At 49.1% G+C, this 24,600-nt stretch overlaps 1 protein-coding gene across 1 annotated transcript in view; it reads left to right on the top strand.

Moving 5' to 3' along the window:
- Nucleotides 1–954: 954 nt before the first annotated feature.
- Nucleotides 955–24,600, top strand: part of TPRG1 (tumor protein p63 regulated 1) — a 69,664-nt gene continuing 46,018 nt past the window's right edge. Inside the window, exons 1-3 of the mRNA XM_032777368.2 lie at nucleotides 955–1,173; nucleotides 13,585–13,794; nucleotides 16,114–16,205. Of these exons, the coding sequence (XP_032633259.1) occupies nucleotides 13,594–13,794; nucleotides 16,114–16,205 (293 nt within the window). The 5' untranslated portion in view covers nucleotides 955–1,173; nucleotides 13,585–13,593. The remainder of the gene's footprint in view (nucleotides 1,174–13,584; nucleotides 13,795–16,113; nucleotides 16,206–24,600) is intronic.

The raw sequence follows: 24,600 nt of genomic DNA, 5'->3' as shown, positions 1-24,600 counted from the left end.
AACCAGCTCCACTCATCTGCCCATTCTCTCTCCCAGTGGAGCACCTGGCTGTCCGCAATCCCACCTTGTACCATCCTCCTCCCAGACCTGGGACCAGCTAAGTAGGCCTGGCATTTGAAGGTGGATGTGCAGACAGGGCTGCTTTATCGATGCATTTGTGACAGTTGACGCAACTGAGCCGGGGAGCAGAATTCTGCTTGGATAAAATTTCAGGACCTTTCCAGGTGTTTTGCTTTGTATGTTGTCCCCTCTCCATTCTGTATTTCCAAGGAAGAGCTTTGGGGCCTGGTAGGAAACACAGCCCTCTGGCTGAATTCCAAATCCTCTTACACTTTGGGGGTGTTTGGATCCAGGGTTTCCTTTCAGGCCTGTGCCTGTTCGAAATGCACCGTAAAATACCACAGCGGAAAATGCGCGAGGAAGGGTAACGTGTGTAGAAGTGACTAAATGAGCCTAGGGCCCATTTTCAGAAGGGACTTAGGCACTTTTTGAAATTGTTACCCCCTGAGCCCCATTGACTTTCAATGAGAGTTAGGTGCCCATGTGCCTAAAGCCACTGTGGAAATGGCACTTAAGTGCTGTGGCAAATGTTACCTGGGGAGTTTGCGATGGCTGCCGATCTCAGGAAGTGTGCTGTCCCTGTCCTGTCTGCTGTAATGTCAGCCTCTAGAACTAAAACCATGAGTCTCTCTCTGCTGCGTGGACTAAAGAGCCAGGCTGGGTAGCTGGGGCTGTAACAAACTCTTACCTTCTGTGGCTTGAGCACAGGGCAGGGTGACTAGCATATACTGACTCTAAGCCATGGGACACATGTCCTGTAGTCCCAGTATCTCCTCTGCTATGGGCTGGGTGTGTGCAGCAGTCACAAAGCGGCCACTCCTTCTAAGGCAAACAGAGGGAAATCAGCTGCACCCAAGTCCTACCCTGTCCATTTAGAAAACGTTTTCCCTTAGCAGCTGCGCAAGCAGACAAATCTCCAGAGCCCTAAAGGCAGAGTGAGAGAAGGACAAACACCCCTCACTGGCTTTGGGGTGTCTAATAGCACCGACCTGGTTCCTCTTAGTCAGCAGCAGCTGAACTTCCTGGTCAGTCTACCTGAAATCTGATCTGAATCCTTCCCTGACTGGCTGGCAGAGAGAGAGCGAGATTCCTGCAACAGCTCACCTGAGACAGGTAAGCCCCCACTGTGGAGTTCTCTGTGCTGCGAGCTTCCAGCAGCAGAGGTCAAGAGGTAGGAGAAGTGGGAGCAGGGTGTATATGACAGCTGGAAACCCAGGAAGTCTTTGCCTTTGATGCCACAGCTGCTATGTGACTGAGAAAGCCATCTTTATTGTTGCAGGGCCTTTCTGGTTAATCTTTCCTCTGCTGCACCTTACAGGGACAGTCACTTTATTTTTGAAAAACCCACGACACCATTCTAGCCTTAGTCTTGTTTTAAACTAGACAAACCACTTTGTCAGACTCGGTGAGATTCACAAGCAAGGCCTGTAGGCAGCATTTCAGTTAAGGAGGAAGAACTCAGTTCCTCAAATGCCAAGGAGACAAGGTATTTGAAGGGACTTAACTAAAGAAATCAGGTGAGGGAAAGAACAGGGGCTAAGGGGCTGGGGGGAGAGAGGGAACTTCCTCCTTTAGAACCTTCTGCAGACACTTTTTCATCTTTTTTTTTTCTGCCACAAATGCTTGTTTGTGCTGCTTGCCTGACCTTTTGCTCTTCTGAGAGTCTGTGCTGCCATCAAAGCCTTTCTCAGGCTATTCAGCAGAGAGAGGCTGGTAGTGATCTGCGTGGAGTTCTTTCTTTAGACACGAGCTTTTGTTTGAAAAATCTCCTTTTCTTGAGGAGTGCTTGGATTTACAAACACTATCCCCCTTCTATCTAGGGACATATCTGCCCTCTCCATCATTAATACGTTTATCCTCCCAACACCCTGTGAGGTAAGGAAACACGACTGGAGAAATGAGGCACAGAGAGGGGAAATGGTGTACCCAAGGTTACATGGGGAGTTTGCGGCAGAGCCAGAAGTTGAATTCAGGTCCTCCAGGCTACTGCTTTAATATCAGCCTTCTGAACACCACTGCAGTCCACATTGCCATTCTCAGGCCCAGGAAAGCCTGATTTAAAAGCAGATGGCATGTCCGTGGCTCGTGTGAAATGAGGTGTTGTGGTTTCAGACTAGTTCTTCATCATACTGATCTTTGTGCTGAAGGCCCCTGACTTAGTACAATATGCTGGGACAGTTGCCATGAGATTCTTTCACCACAAATCCCATCCAACTGGCAGGTTTCCAGGCTTGTGCTGAGTTTCAGAGACGCCTCAAAAGTCGACTGCCTGATTCCATGCCTCAGACAGGGGAGCAGAGCTGGATTTGGTAGCTGTGTCTAAGTCCTGCTGCCTCTGGAAGACCTTCTGTATTTTGGGGACGTTCCAAGTAAAATGATCCCCCGGGGAACTGAAACTGATGAACCTTGTCCCATGTATTTCTGTAACCCAAAACCTCCTTCGTTCACACTCTCATATGGAGAAGGTTGGGTGTGTGAAGTTACTATGTGACGATGATAAAATACTGGGTCATTATTCCCTGCTGGGTAAATTGTTTTGACAGGTTATTTTATCATCTTCATTCTACTGAAATGAACTGGCTAGTGTGTATTTGTATCACCACATTCTACTGGATAGTAGCAGAACTCTTTAATTGTGCATCCTAGGCCCTATACCAGACACTGCCTCTGACGATTCTCTTTTCGCTCAGGTGGCGAGGGCCTTGTGCTTTTAGAGCAGGAGAATTTGAGTTCTATCTCATCTGCTGCCATGAACTTCCAAGCAATCATGCTATGCAGCAAAGAGAGAAGCAGGTAGTCCTGTGGGATTGTCACCCTCTGTCGTACTCCCTAGAACCCTGGGGATAAGTTGTGCCTGGGTGAACAGCTGACCTGAACCTTCCCTTCTCAGCACACGCATTCAGGACTGAGAATGCACCTCATTCCCAAGTGCTCTCTGCCTGACAATTCATGTTCTCATTGACGTGCCCAGCATTGAGGTCTGGATCTTGACTCGCTTGAATGGACAATGTCCTCCTCCCCTGATGTGTATGGGCCACTAGTTGAAGCCATGTCAGATGGAGTCTCTGAGCGGCAGGAGGAGGGTTGTCTGTGGGTTTAACTGTAAATTAGTGGTGCTGAGCTAATCTGTGGCACATGCAAATGATGCAGTTCCAGGGCATGTTTGCATGCATACATGCTGCCTCCCCTACTCCCCCATTTCAACTTTCTGAATGCAAAATGAATTGCAAATCTGCAATGGCCAACAACAGCCACTAGGTGGAAATTTGTGTTGTATATCCCAGTGCTTCTCCAGTTCTGTCAGTCTGCGCCTGGTGTTGCCAATCTTGGTAATTTTTCTCCAGTAGTTTTGCTTTTGAAAAGCCTTGGTGACAAAAATTCTTGGTGACTTTTTGGGCTACCAATTACTTTCTTGTGGCCAAATCTGGGAGATTTTTATGTCGCTCTCTGCTGCTCCCCAGTCCCTGTCTATGCGCTGCTATCTGGTGGCTGTTCAAATGAGCAGCTGCTGAGATGCAAGTGCTGCTGGACCAACTCCACATCTCCCAGCCAGCAGAAGCCACATGGTAAATGCGCCCTAGGAACAGAGCCCTGCTGGCTGCAGGGAAGTGGAGCTTCCTGTTGGCCACAGGAGGTATCCAGTCAGATGAGGAGGCAGCCAAAGTGGAACCATCTTCATATCTGGGTTCACTCTGCAGACTTCCAGGCAGGGCTGCACAGATCACTGATAGTCCAAAGAACGTGGCTGGAGAACCACTGAGCTGGTGTATCTGCTCGAATGTCAGCCAGTAAATGTATGCCTCAGTTGCAAGACCACTTTTGTAGCAGACCTGTGATTCCCCCCCAGGCTGGTCATGCCTTGTTGGGCTCCCAGCATCAAGTACTGAACAACAACTGGACTTCCTTGGCGGTGCTGCAGGTTTTCAGTAGCCCTCTGGGCCTTTTATTCATAAAAAAAAGATAGTTTAGAGATGGGTCACTGGGCTTTAAGGACTTAATTGAAATAAGCAGGGGCTGCTTATGTATGAGGTTGGCTTATAGGCAGTGCCAGCTTCAATATGACTTTATAGGGCACATTGTGGGTGCAGTTTGATGCCCATGCTGGATGGGCATTGTCAGGCAGCAGCACCTCTGAGCTCTTAACTGCTTCGGGGAGTTTACGCAGAGTTGATTCCCATCTTGCTGGTGAAGTAATTGACAAAGGAGCTGGGAGACCTGAATGGTGCATCTGGTCTTTGCAATCGGGCACATTCTGCTCTCCAGAGCACGGTTCTTATTTTAGTGCCGCCTCTTCTTGGGATAAGATAACTGGGGCTATGGAGATGATGGCTGTGCTTGTCTGCAGACATTTGCACTGGGACTGACAGAGGTATTTCGGACTGTCTCCATCACCTTGAAGCATTAGAAGATATTGGTGAGGATGTGAGCGTCCCTGCTGCGGGTCAGATATAATAACCCATAGCACTGTGCTGGGATGATTAAATCCAGCCAGTTCTGCACACAAGTGGAATGTTGTTCTCTTGTATACACTTTCTCTTCCCATGTGAGGTTTCATGCTAATACTACCATCCTCCTGGGCCAAGCTTTCTTTAGAAAACTTTTGTTGAAAACAAACAAAAGGAAGTATTTTTTTCATATAACACACAGTCAACCCATGGAACTCCTTGCTAGAGGACGTTGTGAAGGCCAAGACTATAACAGGGTTAAAAAAAGAACTAGATAAGTTCATGGAGGATAGGTCCATCAATGGCTGTTAGCCAGGACAGGCAGGGATGGTGTCCCTAGCCTCTGTTTGCCAGAAGCTGGGAGATGGGGATGGATCACTTGGTGATTCCCTCTTCTGTTCATTCCCTCTGGGACACCTGGCATTGGCCACTGTCAGCAGGCAGGACACTGGGTTAGATGGACTTTTGGTCTGACCCAGTACGAGTGCTCTTATCTAAAGCTCTGTTAGGGCTCCAGCTTTAAGAGCCCTGAGGCTAATACTCTCTCCTCTTTGCCCCACCCACCAACTCCACAGCTGAGCAGGACCATCCTGGTGGTGCTACTGGCTCAGAAGGAATTGATGGTCTAAGTCCAGGAATCACACTCCATTAGTCCGCTGCTTGTAACTGCCAGCTGCTAAGTGCCCTGTTCTGAGCTGCTGGGAAGCACAGGATTCCTGGTTGTCGAGCACGCATGCTCTCTCCACCCAGGACTCATCAACTGCAGCGATCCTGCTCTCTATCATGCATCTTCTTGACAGTGGCTCAGCGCCTCAGCAGTCTGTGACTTCACTTGATTGTGTTTGCCCAGCTCCTCCTAGTCTGTGTCTCAGGCGGACCTTTTATTCATTGGCTTCTCCAAGTCTTCCCAGGGTATGGAAGATTCATCGCTTTTGAAGAACAGAAGAACCATTCTGATCAATCTCGCCTGACTTACTCCTGCATCAGGCCCAACAGCTTGGGACTGAACTGGAGCATGTCTAGACAGAATGCTGAATACCACAGTCCATTATGAAGTAATAGCATTCTATTCAAAAGTGGCCAAAACCCACTCCTGTTTTACGTGCTATTCCACTCTGTATCCCCACAGTGATCACCCTCATGAACCCCGTCTTTCAAGGAGGTGATGCTAGATTGCCACACTCTGGAACATCCGGTACCTTTTTGCATTAGCTAATGGGGGTGACATTCTTTTCCACTCTTAGGATCCTGAAGTGCCCCCCTTTGGGAGCTGGAGTCCTTCCCAGCATGCGGAGGCAGCCACAGGCAGAAGAGGTGAGCCTGACATTGTGGCAAACCCTCCCTGCAGTCAGCCACGCCAACGCTGGCTCCCTTTGTGAGGCTTGTTTATTGAAGGTGAACTCCTTGAGCATACAGAGGGGAGGGGGGCACGAAGGGAGGAAGGTGCTGCAGGAAGAAACATTGCAGGGCAAAACCAGGGTGTGTGCTGCAGGATGCTACGGGGCTGGGGCTGGAACCTCAAAGCTGTGCTAAGAACAAAACGTGGCCTCTGATGTCAGGGTTGGGGAAGGGGAGTGAGGTCTACAATAGAACAATCAATATGGTGGCTTTAGTCTCGTCACATAATGATACTTGCCTGCCGTGCTGTTGTAAAGCTGTATATGAGGGCATTGGCCCCTGCAAGGGCCAGGGGCAAAGGGGAACAGCCAGCCCGTTTCTGGTCTGGTGAAGATTCCCAGGTAGGGATGGTGAAGAAGAGCCCCAGCTCCACGAGGGAGCCTGGGACCAGGAGAGGACTGGGTGTGCACTATCCCCTGGCTGCAGCAGAAGCACACCCCGGGCTGAGGAAGCTCGAGCCATTCAGCCGGAGAGGCCCACCATCAAGCTTGGGAACAGGGTTATTTCTTTGCTGTTGTTACACATTACCCCCTTTTTTTTTATTTGCACTGAAGAATAAACAGGGCCCTGCAGGCAGGGCTATAGACTGAACTGGGTGTGGCCAATTGCCCCAGGCCGGTGATCAGGTCCACTAGCACTTTGAGAAAAGCACAGTAGACCAGTGAGGTGTCATTGTTACTTCCTGTGACACCTTCCATCTGAGGATCCCAAAGCACTAGGCACACGTTGATCTATCAGGCCATGCAGTGAGTTACTGGCAGAACCAATAGAACCCAGCTGTCCAGATCTCAAGTCTCTTTCACTGTTTACTCCAGATCTCTACATTCCTCTGAGCAGGCGGCAACTTCCCTCCTCTTCAACCAGTGATTTGGCTCAGTGGCCTCCGGGTAGGATTGTTGTCTGGGGTTTAGGGCAAAGGCCTGGATTTCTCTTCCTGGCTCTGTCACTTGACTTGGGTGAGCCAAAGCTGTGCTCTGCCTCAGTTCCCCAACTGCAAAATGGGGGATCATAATAGCTTGCCTGCCTCACAGGGGCATTTCAATTCTTTATGAGTATACAAAAAGGGCTCTGGAGTCACTTGATGAAAAGCATCATGGGAGTGCTAGTGAAGAGGACAAAGTCTCTATATTTGTGTACACTGTCCTCCCTCTGACTGCACTGAACTATGGTGCTTTACACCTGAAAGCTGTGAACTAATGCAGGGGTTGGTCTTTTGACCTGTCTCCCTGGAACAAAAGCCATAGGTAGGTCATGGTGTGAATGCATTGCTGCCAGCACACTAGGCCATTCCCAGTTCCTGGGATTCCAGGCGCCATTGCCCACGTGTTAAATTGTCAAACAAGCACCTTTGTCCTTTCCCCTGTGCTGCCCCTCATAACTGGGAGGTGCTCCCTGTAAACATCCCCGAAGCTCCCTCCTGAAAACTCACCTTTGCTGTGATGCCTACAAAAACACTTGGCAGCAGGGTGTTTGTGTGCTTAGATCACTGCTCATCGGTTGACCAATACCATCTCATTGTTTCCTGGTGCTCCCCCATCGGTCTGGCTGTCTCAATCTGCTGTCTTACACAGCAGTGCTGGAACAAGGGATGCTGGAGGGGCTGCCGCACCCCCTGTCTTGAAGTGGTTTCCATCATAGACAGGGTTTTCAGTTTGGTTCAGTGGCTCTCAGCACCTCCACTGTACAAATTGTTTCAGCACCGCTGGTCTTACGCTCCTTGGGTCAAAGACTGTCTCTTTGTTCTGTGTTTATACCAGACCAGGCACAATGGACTCTTTGGCACTACAGTAATCCAAGTAATAATACGAAATATCAGCACGGCGTGCTGCCGCTGTAACGTGCACTAGGAGACGGTGGGTCTCTCTCCCGCTCTAGTGGCGGGTCCGCAGACGTGATCAGTGAGTTTGTGACAGGTGACACTGTTACTCCGGGTTCTTTCAACCCAAAGTTCTCGGTAACTTTTACTCTGTGTGAGGTGGTGTCAGGAAATAAATCAGGGGAGACATGGCTGGCCGACCCATAGAGGGCTGGCACAAACAGGACAACACAAGAGTGCTTTCACTTAAAGCTAAACTTTACTTAGTCTCAAGTGCTCACACACGTCCGCAACAGGTTAGTAAAACACCCCCAACCCTTGATAAGTACTGAAGCTGAGTTCTCAAATGGCACAGCCGCAGCTCGTCTGCCAGTGGGGAACACAAGATGCATCCAGAGGGAGAATCCCCCATCCTGAAGAGTCCCACTACCTCAAACTTTTCCCCCTTATTTATACATTAGTAATAGAATGGCATGTCCCTTAAAGAAAACTTGTTAAGCAAGCAGTTCCAATGGTCAAGCAAGAGGCTTCCTTCTGATTATTGATTAACCAGGTGCAGGAGCGGCGCCAGGGTTTTTGGCGCCCTAGGCGGGGTCCTTCCATGCTCCCGGTTGTTGGCGGCAATTCTGCGGCAGGGGGGTCCTACAGCGCTCCTGGTCTTCGGGGCACTTCGGCGGCGGGTCCCAAAGCGAGTGAAGGACCCGCAGCAGAATTGCTGCCGACGACCCAGAGCGCGGAAGGACCCCTGCCGCCGAATTGCCGCTGAGGGTGGCAAAATGCCGCCCTCCCAAATCCTGGTGCCCTAGGTGACCGCCTAGGTCGCCTAAATGGAAGCACCGGCCCTGACCAGGTGTGGGGTTTTCCCAGAGTTTGCAGTCTTGAGACCCTGTTAGACTCATTCCTGAGGGCACATCCTGCTCTTCTAAGATGCATCTATCAGCAACTTCAACACCGTTCTTATCAGGAAGGACAAGGGGTCAAGCTGCTCTTTCTGTGGCACCCAAAACACCGTCCCTCCTGCCTTGGTGAAGCTGAGTTTGCTATATGGCCACTTTACGGCCTGCTGACTTGGCTGCTTTTAGGAATAATAACTCAGCCACTGGACTTGCTGGTGCCAGCCTGAGCTCGGTGTAGCTGGCTGTGTTAGCCTGGGGTAGCACCTTCTCTATCCCAGCCCTTGCGTGAATTCCAACCTCCGCCACCGGGGTTAGGCTCCCATTCTGGGCTCAGGCTCGTGGCTAACTCCGTGTGGATCAGAGCTGACCCACGCAGCGCTGGGGTGGCTTCCTGTGCCCACGGCCCGTTACAGGTTGCCATGGCAGTGGTGGCTTTCCTTGGGATTATTCCCATCATGCGGCTGAGTGAGAGCAGAATGTAGCTGGTGGCTCTCAGACCAATTTTAGCTCACGCACGTTGCACGGAGGTAGCTGTCACATGCTCTGAGAAACCTGTCACGTCGTCAGCTCTTTCATGTCTTCGTTTGATTCATGCTATGTGGTAGGTCTTCCCTGAGCCATACGCCTCCTTTACACAATTCAGCAATGCTGGGTGGGAATGACCTTACCAGTAAGGGAGTCCATAATTTAAATGCAAAGAGCTGTCTTGGAAAGATGTTGCTTAGATCTTTCACAATGCAAAAGGCCAGGCAACTGAAATATGCCGAAGAAGTCAATTTGTTCACATACCCAGAAATGCTGAAAGGAAGTGATTAATGTCAACCTCAGGTTAAATAGCAAACGTTCAAAGGACTTTAACTTAATTTCAAGGGTAGAAGTTCCCTGAAGTTGTGTGTAAAGAGAGGACAATGGCTGAGCTTCCTTTGAAATGAACCAAAGCAAACTATGTAGATTGCAAAGGAGTTATTGGAGAAGATGTAACCACCTCATGGGTCACTATATAGCGCAGCAGGAAAGCAGGGGTAATAATATAGTGTCTTTGCCCTAACTTCAGAGGAAGTCTCTTGTGGCTTGAGCTGATGCATATATCCCTAGTGCAGGTTCAAAACACACAACTTTTGCAAATTCTGATACTTTCCTATAGGCTGGGGGCCTAGAGCTGAGGGCTTCCACTGGGCACACGCCATCTTTCTGGAAGGCATCACATCCCAGATGTACTGTGGCTCTGCTGGTCTATTAGCAAATCCAACAGACACTACACTTCCTGGTAAATGCTGCGATGTTCTGTAAGGAAAGCCCAGGTTCTCAGATGCACCCGTGTGCTGGCTGGGGCTTCCTTTTCCGGATCTTTTGTCTAGCTTTCTGCTTAAACTGTCAGCTGTTCAAGGCCAGGAGTGTCTTACAGTGTGAAGGGGAGGTGGCGTCGCACCCAGAAGAATAGGGTTCTGATCTCAGCTGGGGCCTCTTGGCCCTACCTCGTACTGGAATAAAAATGAGATATCTGGGAGGGGGAACTCTGCAAACGAGCTTCCCAGTCCTACGGCCAGCAGAGACAGCTCAACCGTCAGCGGAATGTAGAACAGTTTGAGGTGGGAATGGCAGCTGGGGATTCGGATGGTGCTCCGGACATGCTCCTTTCCCCCTGGCCATGGCCCCACACCCAGTGCCACTAAGAGAGTGGTGCAGCAGCTGGCTTCATTAGCTTTCCCTCACCGAGGGATTCCACCAAACCAGGATAACCCTAGTTGGGTAGATCCATTGGCTTTATAGCTGTCTTCCAACACCAGCGCAGTAGGACTGCGTCCCAGTAAAGAATCAGGTTGAGGACTGCTTGAGGGCAGTTTTTAGCATCAGTTATGATGCACTGAAAAGGTAGCTTGTTTTCCGCGTTTCCTCTTGGTAATGTAAAAAGCCAGCGAGCCCTTCGTTTGCCTGGGGTCTGCACTGCAGCCTGATCGATAGCTCGGAGATGGCCAGTTGCTGAGAGTGCACATCGTCCCTGGGCGCAGCTGAGCACAAGCTAATTGCAAATGCAATGCCAAGGATCAGCCAAGTTCAGAATCTGGGGTGTAAGCTTAGCGTCTGCATCCAGGCTGCACAGAGAGTTGCAGAGGTTAAGCTCAGAGGGACCATCAGATCTTCTACTCTAACCTCCCACCCGATTTACCCCAGAACTTGGGGTCACGAATCTGTCAATTGTAGAGCACCCCCTCTAGGAGCCACATGTGGAGCTCATCCATGAGTCCAATTATTCCCCATCCTGGCAGGTGTTATGGGGCATCTTTCTAGTGGGCTGGCGCTCAACCTTCTGGCTGAGGCCTCTAGAGCCATGTCCCCTCTCGGGGTCCCAGGCAAAACCAAAAAGCTGCCCGCAGTTAGCAAATGGAGCTCAACCAAAAAGGAAAAGAAAAACATGTCAGCAGCTTCCTCCAGGATATGGGCCCATCTGATTCCAGAGTGCCCTGGGAGTGTCACTGTCTATGTTAGAATCCACTGGGGGACTCAACAGTCTGGTCCCTCCCCAGGGTTGCCCAGGTCTCCTAATAACGCTTTCTCCAGATTTGCAAGTGCAGAGAGGCAGGGCCATCCTGGCCCCATGCTGCTCCTTAACCCTTCCATGCTGGTGCGGAGGTGATGTATACCGCACACTTGGGTTCGACTAAAGCATCTCTTCCAGCAAGGCCGGCCAGGCTTGAGTTGAAGCCATCAATAGATGGAGAATCCACCACATCTCTTAGATATTTGTTCCAGTGGCTAACCACCCTCACTGTTACAAATGCCTAGCCTCAATTCTAGATTGCATTTGTCTGGTGTCAGCATCCAGCCACCGGTTGGTGTTCTGCCTTTCTCTGTTAGATTGAAGAGCCCGTTAGTACTTGCTATTCTCTCCCCAGGATGGTACTTAGACACCGTAATGCAGTCACCGCCCCAATCAGCTTTTTGCAGTTGAACCACATTCAGGACCCCTTGCTAACCCCTGTTGTCAGCACTGGGTGACTTTTACAGTGTAGTCCAGGAGTAAACTTCACAGGCAGAGATGCCATGAGCCACCACCCATAGTTACCAGCCTTCTATCCAGCAATAAACTAACCACACACAGAAGTTTTATTTAGGGTCCTACCCCTATCAGCTCTATTACTTTATTTGCTCCTGCCCTCATCCTTTAACTCTTTCTATCTGTGTCTCATTCAGCCTGCAAGCTCCCCCAGGGGACAGAGCTGTGTCAGTTCTGTGTTTTGCAAAGCACAATACAGTACTCGATCGAGACTTGGCCAATTTGTTTTGCCTAATTTTGAACAGGCTGAAACATGGCTTTGAACTCAAATGCTGACAGGGAGGGTTGGTGGGAAATAGTTTTTCTGTCTCAGGAAAAATTGTTGAGGTTTTCTGGACATTTTTCCCATTCTGCATGAGGCCAGTCGAAGCTTTTTAACAAACACCAGAGAGAGAAATCACACCCACCCCAAGAAAATCAGACTCAGTAGGCACTTGAGCCCAGATGTCCCACCTCTGAGGGGAGTGCTCAGGTGTGGAGGTGTACTCTCACTCTCTCTCTCTCTTGTTTTGAAGAATCAGCATTTTCCAACAAAAACACCATTTTGTTGAACGCCCTCCCAACTATCTCTGCTGTTAGATTTGTGTTCCGCTGGGGGAGATAGAAAAACAGGAGTTGGATGGCTGAGATCAGCATGCAAAGTGGATGAATAAGTGAGCAGAATAAAAAATGATAACAGTGAAATGCAGGGAAAAAAACAGAGAAAAGAGATGATGCTAATGGAAAAAATTAACATACTCTCTAAGCGTAGACCGGGCACCCATTCTTGCTCATCTAGCCTTCCTGTGTGGTGTTCTGTCCTTAATACTTGTCTGAGTCCTCCCTGTAGCAAGAAAGATTTTTCTTCTTAAATTGACTCGCCTTTGGGAGGAGCATTTGGTTTAGAGGCCGGAAAAACAAGTTTGCAAACTTCACTTTGTTTGGCAACCCAACCCTAAAAGGTCCCACAAGGGTCTCCTGTTCCTAGTCACACACCTGCTAAGTGAAATGAACACAGAACAGGTTTGGCATTGCCCAGAGCAAGATGCAGTGACTGCATTCTGATCCTCTGATCAGAGGAAGGTGCAGAGGAGCCCAAGACCCTGGGTTATAGGTCTGACAAGTGCTTGAAACGATGCCCCTTCAGTAAATCATTGGGGTAAACAAGTGTCCATGCTAAGGACTGCAGGAGATATCACAGAAATAAATGGGAACGAAATCTGAGTGCTCGTCCTGTGATTTTCCACGTATTGTGTGTTAATTGCTACCAACTGGTGCAAATTGCTGCTTGCCTTTTCTATGCCTGAGGTTGGCTTTCATGCAGCTATGCCATTTGCTGGACACTGACTGCTGAATGTAGCCTGCGTTCCTCATTTATTCCCTTGCAAATGCTGCCCCCTGGAACATACTCTCTAGAAAGGAAGACGATTGGGAAGTCCTGTATGTAGTCATCAAAAAAGGACCTAAGTAAATAAATAGATACAGCATAACACTGATTTTTGTGTGGTGGGAGAAACCGGTGATTTTGTTTTTGCAGAACTTCTCATATGGGCTTCGGGTTCATCAGGCTAACTGAGCTTCTGTTCTCAGCTTTTCCACAACGCTCCTGGGTGTCCTACGTCATCTTTCTGTGTTTGAAATAGAGATAACTTGTACTCTCCTCAAAGGGAGAGTTATGAGACCTGCCTCATATTTACAGAGCACTTTGAGATCTTTGGATGAATTCTGCTACAAATAAGTAAGGTGATATTATCATGTTAATGCCATTTACTAATGCAACAGAATGATATTTTGAAGGCCATAGATATGGAAAAGCATGAAGGGTTTAAGCATTCATTTGGTTTTGCCCAGTTGGCGTGCGCTTGAATTTCATTGAGCAGTAATACAAAGGATTTGATCAGATGTTCTGGTTGTTCTGTCTTGCTTGATTTTTAGGCAGCTGAAATGTCTAACAGAGAGCACAACCAAGAGTTCCAGATGGTGGAGCAAATGGAAGAGATGGGTGAAAGAAAAGCTGGCGATAGAAAAGCTCCAGAGTCCAACCCAAGTGGAGGCAAGGAGTCCCCATCTATGACTTCTGAGTTTACTCCTTCCGCAAATTCTTACGCCAACCAGCATGCCATGAGGAAATTCTTTGTTACAAGGGTAAGCAAACCCCATCCCCGTTTGTGTCCCGTAGTTAGTGGACTTCCCATGCAATGGCTTGGCTCCTGGGTTCTCCTCCTGGATATTCAGTCCCCAAATTGCCAAGAAGATCTGGAGTGATCTACCTTTATGTGGCTAGGTGTCGAGTCAGACCCCCTATGATTTAGGTTCATTGGGAAAAGACCTGCATGTGAGTCTAGTCTCCTCTGGGCATGCGTGATTTCCACCTGGAACTCCCAGACACCATAAGCTGTGCTCACTATCTTCCCTGCACATGGGCTTGGGGTATAGCTCGCACCAGAACTTCCTCAATGTTTGGAGAGTATAGTCTGGAACAGGGCCGACGAGAGTCGGGGGGAAGCTGGTACAAATTACCAGGGCTTGGTAGTCCGGAATGGGGCTTGGTGCCCGGCTTCCCTGGCTTTGTCAGCCCTGTTAGCCAGTCCACCCTTGCTGGGGGGCCCGAAAAAATTTTTTCACTTGGGCCCGAGCCCGCTCTCGGCAGCCCTGGTCTGGAATGCAATTTGATATAACCAACCATGTGACATCCCCAGGATAACTGAGAAGTAATAGCTTGTGAGAGGGCTTTATCCTCTATTCAAAGTCCTTGTCTAATGTGGGACTTTGCCTCAGTTCTATCAGTCAGCGGCTAGAACTGCTTACAGACAAACCCACAATTTGTACCAAGGTAGCTAGTCCCGTGTCTGAACCCTGAGTAACCGACATCAGTGCAAATTATGGCTTTGCTTTGCTATACGTGAGATTTGCATTGGTGAAGCTAGCCACCGATGGGCTGGAAAGGGAGTAAATTCTCAAAGGAGAGAAGGCCTCCATCGAATTTATTGTATTTATGGAGGGCCCATCACCCTTCAGTCTAGGAACCCACTAGGGCTCAGCGGAAATGTCGGAAAATAATCAATCACTGATGCAGGTGGCACCAACTAAAGCAACTGACGAGCCCTTTCCTTAACGTTAGTTGACACAAAGTCTGAGTGCGCATACACTCTGTGGAATATATTTCCTTGGCCATCTCTGACCCACTGTTTAGCGCATTTGCCTAAGCAGCTCCTGGAAGTGCTGAGTGCTTTAAGCTCCCACTGGGCTTAATTGAGCTCTTAATTCTTATACCTATTTAATACAGAGTCTTCCTGGATGGAAAAGTAGCACTCAGGGCTAATAACTTGAGGCATGCTGTGAGCAGAACCATTGTTTCGGCGGCGAAGACCGCTGATCCAAAGCAATGTCTTACAAAAGGAACAATACTTCATCTCCACTGACTATGTATTTATAAGCTCCCTTCAGATTGCTATCCATGAGCTATCGTACCCGAAAACTGGAAGGGGAGGGGAGAAATCCTCTCTAAATTTAAACTTGAGAATGTAAATTATAAGCAGATGAAAGGAGTTAAAACCATTTGATCATTTGCTATTTAATTAATGATTTCCTGTTGCCTTTTTATAACTTGCAGTCTATTGTAGGCAGCAGAATTCTAATGAGCAGGCTCTGGGCACCTCATTGTGTTCTGAGACGCAGTTGCCTGTATGACACTGGTTTGGCTCGTATCGACACTGAGCTTCCCTGCATGCTATCAACCCCCTCCCCTCCCCTCCCCTTATTGTTCTGAAGCAGGCACGGTGCTCTCTGTGGGAATGTCTCCCTGGTCAGAAATCAAGGTGGCTCATAGAGCGGGTTGGCTTTTCATGCTGCCATCTTGAGCCGGCCTTTATTTCAGAATGATTCTGATGCTCTAAGCCTCCCTAGGATGCAGATAGTCTAAGCCTCCCCGGTACTAAGGTCAGTGCTTAATATGTGCCAGAGCTTGGCAGGGCTGAGCCCCGGCACCTCTGGGGCTGGCGGTTCAGAGCCCCGGCACCTCTGGGCCTGGCAGTTCTGGGCCTGGCGGTTCAGAGCCCTGGCACCTTTGGGCCTGGCGGTTCAGAGCCCTGGCACCTCTGGGCCTGGCGTTCAGAGCCCTGGCATACTCAGTTGCATCAGACCCATAGATGCCGTCTTTATTAGTTGCCAGGGGCATGCTCAACCGCTGCTGGATCCCAGGCCCTTCTACCACTCCGCCCCCAGCCCCTGGAAGGCAGACAGAGGGCAGATGACTGAGTCATTTCCAAATAAAGACCATGTTCCAAATAGATCCCATAGTTCTGAGGCTTGAGATGTGATACTTTTCTTTGAAGGAGACACCTGTATGCACTTAGCGTTGCTCCAGTGACTTGGATTAGAATAAGAGGAGCGTGTGTGTTTGAGTTGTAATTTCTTTCCGTCATGTTTATCTTACTATTCTTTTCTGATGTTCTCCCTTTCTAGCCAGGAGCATTTGACCAAGCCATAGAAGATCTAAAAATCCATGTGATCAAGAATTCGGGGGAAACTGCTCAGAGCTTCTGGCTTTTGTCTGAGTGAGTAGTCATGATGTATGGGGCACTGGCTGAGGCGGTGGCTTTGTTACAGGGTGTCAGAAATAAAGCAACAATGGGAGAGAAGGGGTGTCTCGCAGTAACACTTGGTTAAACTCTCTGGGTTCTGCATAGATACATCAGCTAGTGGCATGACTTCCTGTTGAAAGGGAAACTGTAGGGAGAGGAATTCGAGGCACAGAACAAAGTGGACCCATGCCTCCAGTGTAGTGCTACAAAGAGCTGTGTAGAGTCTCTGAATATCGATGATCCCTTTGTTAGTGTTTTGTAAATCATATTGACGGTAAGTGCTGTGTAAGTGTTATTTTTTATATTGGCAAGAGTGTATAGAGCACTGGACTGGGACTCAAGAGACCTGCATTCAGTTCCTGGCACGGTCATGGGCTTGCTGGGTGACGTTGGGCACCTGGGACCTGTTCTGTGCCTCCGTTTCCCCATCTGTGAAGTGGGTCAAGTGCTTTGAGATCTGCTGATGAAAAGTGCTAGATAAGAGGTAGGTGGTGGTGGTGTCATTGTCATCACCATCAGACCAAAGAATAAACAGTGTAAATGTAACTGTTAATTCTGGGGTCATCTGCATCTCTATTGTCATTTTCTAAAAGCTAGTGCAAGGACTGGGAAACCAAATCATCACCAATCTTGCTTCGAAGGTCTCTGTGAGCAGTTTCTTTTAAGGAAAAGGAAAAGGTTGATGCCAGAGCACTTCTCTTTGCTGAAACTTGGAAATTGCCTCCTCTGCTGTGTTTATTTCTAGTTAAAAGGATCCCAGCAGTGGGCAAATGGCAACTCCTCAGTCTCACAGAGGACATGTTGTCATAAACAGATAGCTAAGGGTTAATGTTTCTTTCACCTGTAAAGGGAACAAAGGGAACCAAACACCTGACCAGAGGACCAATCAGGAAACCGGATTTTTTCAAAGTCAGGGAGGGAATTTTTGGCTCTAGTCTTTTGTCTGTCTCTACAGCTATGAAGCTTCTATTCTATCTTTCTCATCTTCTTGTTTCCAAATTTGTAAGTACAGGTAGAAAAAACAATATAGGGCTGTTATGTTGTTTTGGTTGTTTTAAATGTGTGTAGCTTGCTGGAATGTTTTCAAATTGGATATCTTTTTGAATCAGACTGTTTATTCATTTTTTCTTATAAGCAATAGCCCTGTATTTTCATCTTGATACAGAGGATATTTGATGTCTTTTTTCTTTCTTTCTTTTTATATAAAGTTTGTCTTTTAGACTTGTTTGGTTTTTCTCTCTGGGTAGGCTAAGGAGAAGGGAGGAATTCTCTTTGTGTTGATCTACGAGGGGTGAAACTCTGCAGCCAGGAATTGGTGGGAGGGAGGAGAGATAGAATCTTTTTCTGTGTTCCTTGTATGGGGTTTGTCTCTTTGTGGAATAGAGGAGACATGCTTCTTGGTATTGTGATGTAAAGAGATTGCATCAGGACTCCCAGGTTAGCCCAGAGAGGAAAGTCTGGGTGGGAGAGAGCGGGGGAAGGGAAGTGGGTTATTTCCCTTTGTTGTGAGACTCAGAGTCTCTGAGTCTTGGGGTCCCTCCAGGGAAAGTTTGGGGGACCAGAGCGAGGCAGGTGGTGTAATTCCTGTCTGGTGGCAGCGAGATAAGATCCAAGCTGGTAATTAAGCTTGGAGGTTCATGCTAGGCACCCACATTTTGGACGCTAAGGTCCAGATTTGGGAGTTAGGCTTATGATACATGTCATTCAAGCCCGGGAGTGGATATGTTCTGCAGTTAAGGATCTTTGCGGGTGCCACCCTGGGTTTAGCCGAGACGAGAACAGCATTTAATGTGGCTCCTGACATAGTTGAGCCATGTCGAAAGTACAGAGAAAGAGGCTGGTAAGGCCAGGATTACACAGCTGGATTTGACAGTGGGCTCCAGAACAGCACCAGACATCACAGCCTCTCCTGCTGAGACACAAACTATTTCCCAAGACTGGTGGTGTCGCCTCCTGGTGCTTTCTAGAAGTCCACTAGGACTGCCACTGGGAAAGGAGCAGAAAAGACATCATGCCAGACCCTCAGTGGGTGTGAATGGATTCAACTCCAGGGAACTCAGGTGAGTCACGTCCACAGACACCAGCCAGAGACCAGCTTGGCATCTCCCTGAGGGACATTGGAGTGGTTGACGCCCTTGACAGGTTGTGGACCGTAGGACAATTTATTCACTGTCTCCCACCTGCTGCACGATGTGTAACGTCCTTGAAACACCACTTCAGTGCGGGAGAGGAGTGGCATGAGGATTATTGTAATGCACCTGCTGTCAGGACTGGAAACAAGGCTGAGCTCCGCCGCTCCACTAGGCAGAAGTGAGTTTCACTCCCCGCTGGCTTGAGCTGGATTGGAACCAGCAACCTGGAGTGGTCCCTTTAGAACAGTGTCACGGCAGCTGGATAGGACAGTGGGGCGGATGGAGGGAAAGAGCAGCTGTTGGGGCTGTACTGGTCTGCCGCTAGATGGCGCCAGTCTCCCAGTTGTCAGCACCGTTCACTTGCCCCAAATGCCTGGAGAACGTTGACAAAAGCTCTCTCACCCTCCTGCCACCCGTCTCCTTCCCCCCATTAGTTCCCAGGTGAATGTGATGGTCGTCTATTATTTTTAGTAGGGCAAAACCTAGGGGCCCCAAACCAGGATCAGAGCCCTGTTGTGCTGGGTGCTCCACAGACACACAGTATGTGTTGGTCTCTTCCAGCCTAAATAGACATGACAAAGAGTGGCTGAAAAGGAGCAGTATTTATCCCCATTTTACAGACCAGGAACTGAGACGCAGGGCAGGTTGCATAGGGCGGTTACATGGGAATTCTGGGTCGGAGCCAGGACTTGCATTCCTGAGTCCCTTCAGCACAGGACCATCCTCCCTCTTCTCTCCTGTCCCTCCCTCCCTCCTCACACTCTGGGCAAAAAAAAAAAGGTTATAGGACAAAATGAACCAGCCCAAGAATCTGCATCTCAATAGCGGAAACGGACTGGTAGGTAGCAGCCCTGGGGCAATGTTCCATACTCTAAAACCTCTCGTGTATTGGCAACGATGGTGAAATGGCCTTTTAATGACGGGGTAAATATTGCTGTGGCAGAACATATACATGGCAAATGCAGCAGATTGCTTGGCAATCAGTGGTTAAGGGCATGCTTACTTGCACTAATGATGCCATGCTGTGGTCCTGTGACCTGATTGGCAAGTAGCTAGTCAAGTCTGCCTGTGCTCAGCTGTCGGGAGTTAGGGAACCCATTTAGCAGGGCTGCTGTTTGCTTTGGCCTCTCCAAGAGCTTGTGTATATTTGCTATGTTTTTAAAAGCTCCAGCCCTCCGTGGGAGGGTTCGCATAGACCAGCTGTGATGCGAGTTGTTCTTCTCTGTGTGAAGCCGGGCTCGGTCAGGGAGGATGTCAGAAGACAGGCTGACTCATCCTGTATGATGAGGCCTCTGGGAGGGGCAGCTGCTGTAGTCCAGGTACAGCATCTTTGTTGCTGATTGTGAAGATGTGTCAGGAAGTTTCTTTTAAGCTACTTCAGCAGTTCTGGGGCTGGCGGGTGTGCGAGATTTAAAGGCACCTCACACCATTCCTTCTAAAGACAGGCCAAAATATCCCAGCCCTCGGTGTCTCAATTTTTGCATGCTGGCACTGAAAGCTGCCTACTGCAAATGGATTCCCAGCATGCATTAAAGTGAGTGGCAACCGGGTACCACTAGAACAATTTCCCAAAGGTCGTGGTGGATCCTCCATCACTGGCAATGTTTAAATCAAGAGTGGATGTTTTTCTAAAGGATCTGCAGTAGGAATATTTTGGGGATGTCCTGTGTTACACATGAGGTCTGACTGGATGGTCCCTTCTGGATCTTTTAGGTGGCTGTGGAAATTCCATCCCTAGTTTTATGTTTAATCACCTGAATTTCTACAGGGCAGTTTATCCTGATGGGTCAAAGGCACTTTACAAGCATGGGACCTGATCTTGCATAAGGGTTTGCAGGGTTGGGGCCTTAGCACATTCAAAACCAAGCAATATGTTCTTTCTAGATTTTGTTTCCAGCTGTCCAAGATGAGACTCTGGGTAAAAATTTCAAGAGTCCAAGGAACAATCAGTTGCACACTTACACAACGGGAAATGACTGCCTAGGGAGGAGCACTGCGGAAAGGGATCTGGGGTCATAGTAGACCAAAAGCTAAATATGAGTGAACAGTGTAACACTGTTGCAAAAAAAGCAAACATCATTCTGGGATGTATTAGCAGATGTGTTGTAAGCAAGGCATGTGAAGTAATTCTTCTGCTCTTCTGTTTAGGCCTCAGCTGGAATATTGTGTCCAGTTCTGGGTACCACATTTCAGGAAAGATGTGGACAAATTGCAGAAAGTCCTGAGAAGAGCAACAAAAATGATTCAAAGTCTAGAAATATGACCTATGAGGGAAGGAGAAGAATTGTTCTTCTTAACCTCTGAAGACAGGACGAGAAGCAATGGGCTAAAATTGCAGCAAGGGCGGTTTAGGTTGGACATTAGGAAAAAATTCCTAACTGTCAGGATTATTAAGCACTGGAATAAATTGCCTAGGGAGGTTGTGGAATCTCCATCACTGGAGATTTTTAAGAGCAGGTTGGACAAACACCTGTCAGGGATGGTCTAGATCATGCAGTGCTTCTCAACCCAGGGTACACGTGTACCCATGGGGTATGGAGAGGTCTTCTGGGGGGTACATCAACTCATCTAGAGATTTGCCTAGTTTTACAACGGGCTCCATAAAAATCACTAGTGAAGTCAGAGCAAACTAAAATTTCATACAGACAATGACTTGTTTCTACTGCTCTATACACTATATGCTGAAATGTAAGTACAATATTTATATTGCAATTGATTTATTTTATAATTATGTGGTAAAAATAAGGAAGTCAGCAGTTTTTCAGTAACAGTGTGCTGGGACACTTGTATTTTTATGTCAGATTTCGTAATCAAGTCATTTTGAGGTGAGGTGATACCTGGGGGCAGGGGGAGGAGGGGGAGGATACAGAAGACAAATCAGACTCCTCAAAGGGGTGCAGTTATCTGGAAAGGTTGAGAGCCACTGTGCTAAACTATCTCTTCCACCTTTGTCATGACACTCTGGGTACCTTTTCCAGACCAGAAGCTGGATGTAAACTTGAAAGCTTGTCTCTCTCACCAACAGAAACTGGTCCAATACAAGATCTGAGCTCACCTACCTTGCCTTTCTAATGACCTGGGACTTTGTCATGTCAAGTCTGTTGAGCTGCTGTAGTTTGGAGCCCTTTGAGAGCCAGCTTAGCTTTTGGAGTTTAGTTCATGATCACAGTTCTGTAGCCTGCAGTATATTTTTGGGGGCTATCCAATATTAGCCACTGGCTTTTTATTTCTGACATGGCACTGGATCTCTTCAGCTCCCACACGTGATGGGGGTGTGTTATCCCTCTCCTTCCTGCCCACTGCTGCCAGGATTGCAAAAGGGGGTCACACCCTCCCATTTCTGAGACTGAGTGATACTCCTCTTACACCAATTTCCTCCAAGCACGGAGGTTCGTAGACTAGGCTGAACTGCTGCGCTGTCGCTTTCTCTGGTGCATTGTCTCGCTCTCCCTTTAATTTTGTGACAGCGTTCTGTTACAAATCTGCCTGAGGCGTCAGGTGATCAGGCTGAGGCCGCAGGATCCTTTGGGGAGGAGATGACAAAACACACCAACTGTCTAAGTTTTAAAGCTTTATTAATAAAATAACAGAGGAGAGTGCTGGCGGGGGGGTTCCCCTCCACATCACTCAGAGGAAGGAAGAAAGCGTTAGTGCCCCAAGCCCTAACCCATTTTCATACTCACACCCGCACTACCCGAGGCTGGCCAAACCTGCGTGTAACGTAAGAAGAAGAGGGGGAGGGGTGGATGGGAGTTCTTGTCCTGCCCCCAGGTCGTCTGGGGTCCGCTGTGATCTTCGAGGTGCTCCAGCTCTCAAGAGGGTTTCAAATCCTGGGTTCCCTTGGGGGTGTTTCATTCAGGGAGCTCTGCTCCTGATGCTCTTTGTTCTAGTCAAACCAATTTTCTGTGGTTTCCTCAACTTTCCCAAAACACACTGGCTAGACTTTGTTGTCCTCTTTGTTTTTCTCTGTGTGGCCTTTGCTTGTCTCGCTCGTTATGGGCTGCCTCTGCAGGTCTGTTCAGCTGCATCTTCCTTTCTCCCAGCTGGTGGTGGATTCCAGGCCCCCATCTTTCTTGACAGGCAGCCAAGCATTGGCTGTGAGCTGCAGCCTTGGGCTGGAGTCAGTGCCTTATCTTCTGACTGAGCAAGATGGAGTGTCGAGTTAACCCGTTCTCTGCTTTCTTCCTCCTTTCTTCCCGCTTTGGCCTCTGCAGCCTGCAAAGGAATCTTCCATTCCATACTCAAACCTTTAACCCTTCCCCAAAATGCCTTGCGATGCTTGCAACAGCGTTAGCAATATACAATGCTAATCTGCCTCTCCAGGGGATCTACAGGAGGGAGGGGGTTGTTGAGATGTGGCAATTTAGCTCCAAATGTTTCTTATGTCCAAGCCATGGCGGTTATGATTAATGGGTCTCTTCCCTTAGCCCTATGACCCCAGATTCTGCTGTGCACTCCCATCCAGACGCTTTCGCTTTCCCGCATCCCTTTGCAATATCACTGCACTCTCACCAGCCAGCTGTCTGTATTACCCTCCATACATCCAGCCACCCCTCACCTCCTCTTTCCTGCACCCTACAACTGGTAAGGGGCAGGGGGGCTGTTTTGTTGCTGCTTAGTTCCGTACTGCATGGACTGTGTTCTGCATTTTGACTTGTTTCAGTGTATATGTTTGCATGCACCCAGGGGAAGGCAATCAGTATCTCTCAGATACTCTTCCTCCTGGAGGAATGTTAGAGGAAGTGCCTCCTAGAGCTGGTGCTTTTGCCCACCTAACCCACTCTCCAATCCGGCCCATCATTAGTTAGAGAAGCACCACAAAGTGGCACTCCTAGGAACAAATCCGTGGCAGGTAGTGTGGATAGTGGCTACATAACAAAACAGCGGCCTCAGGCTTGGTCCCAGTCATACTTGGGCCGCAGAGGAATTGCTGTTCACTGTAGTAACGTTCAAGTTCCTGTTCCCTCTGTAGGCTGCAGCTGCTAGAGGATGATATGACCACAATCATGAGCAGGCCTGACGTTCCAGCCAGTAGCAGACAGCAGTGACATTCACACGCACCTGTGGGCAGACTGTGCCAGTTAGGGGCTGGCCTGTGGAGGGGTGACGGGGAGACACGCTCCCCATAACCACACACATACGCTGTCCTCCACACAAAAAAGGCAGCAAGTAGCTTGCAACACACCCCCACACCCCAGCCCCCGGCTCTTCTTCGTGTTTCAGAGAGATACCTCTTGCTTTTTTCCATCCATAAAATCAAGCCGTCAGATCCATGTGCTGTGCTTCCCATCTCCCTCTTCTGTCACTGCAGCGGGCAGGCGGTTTGCCAGGCAGTGGGTCATCTGTGCCCATTGTGCCTAACTAGACAGCTGTGCTGCACCTCCCTTTTCCTCCCCCAGCCTACCACGCTTACTGCTCCTGTGCCCAGAAAGCGCTGTCGGTCATGAGGAGTTGCTGACAGTGCCTGGGTGAAATGCCCCAAGTTCCCTGCTATCCGGAGCACCGGAGTTAAGCTGTGCCAAGGCTCTGGATTCCCAACCTGCCCACAGTGGGCTCACCACCTATCCCTACCTTGCTTCTGCAGTGGCTCCGTTTTGCTCAGGCCACAAAGTGTGCACAGAATAGCTCCCGGGCTGCTGCAGCTGCATCGTGCGCGTTGTCTGCTCTGGGCCTGTCCCTTCTTGCAGCAGCCAGGGGCCGTGTGGGTGCTGGATCTGAGATGGGGGGGATGCACCCCAGTGCGGGGAGACACTGCCACATGGATAGAGCTGGCATAGCACCTTGACACACACCCTCGCTGCCCCTGGGCTATCCTTATCTGTCTGGGATGTGGCCCAAAGCTGTGGGCTCCAGCAAACTCTGCCAGTCAACGTGGGCCTGGCAGAATGATGCTACGGTCCCTCCTCACCCCCTTCAGCTCAGCAGGGCCCAGCGCTGGCCTGGCAGAGGTGCTCGCTCAAGCTCGCTAAGTGCAGTCCACGAGGTGGCCTTATTATACTGGTCAGTATCCCCCTCCCCCTCCCCCTCCCCCTTCCCTTAACTACTGTGGAAATTGCAAACACTTCTGACCCTTCAGCAGAGACCATCTCAGGAAACCGGGCAGATGCAAACGGAGCTCTGCCCCGGCACCCGTGTCCCTGTGTTAGAGGCATTCACAGAGGGCAGCGGCCGCCTTTCCTTTGACAGCCATGGACTGACCCTTTCCAGGCCTCTGGAGTGTGCGTTTGGATGACTGA

Source organism: Chelonoidis abingdonii, chromosome 8, assembly GCF_003597395.2.
Source record: "Chelonoidis abingdonii isolate Lonesome George chromosome 8, CheloAbing_2.0, whole genome shotgun sequence".
Taxonomy (NCBI): domain Eukaryota; kingdom Metazoa; phylum Chordata; order Testudines; family Testudinidae; genus Chelonoidis; species Chelonoidis abingdonii.
The sequence above is the reverse complement of the archived record's forward strand: the minus strand, read 5'-3'. Positions and strand labels throughout refer to the sequence as shown.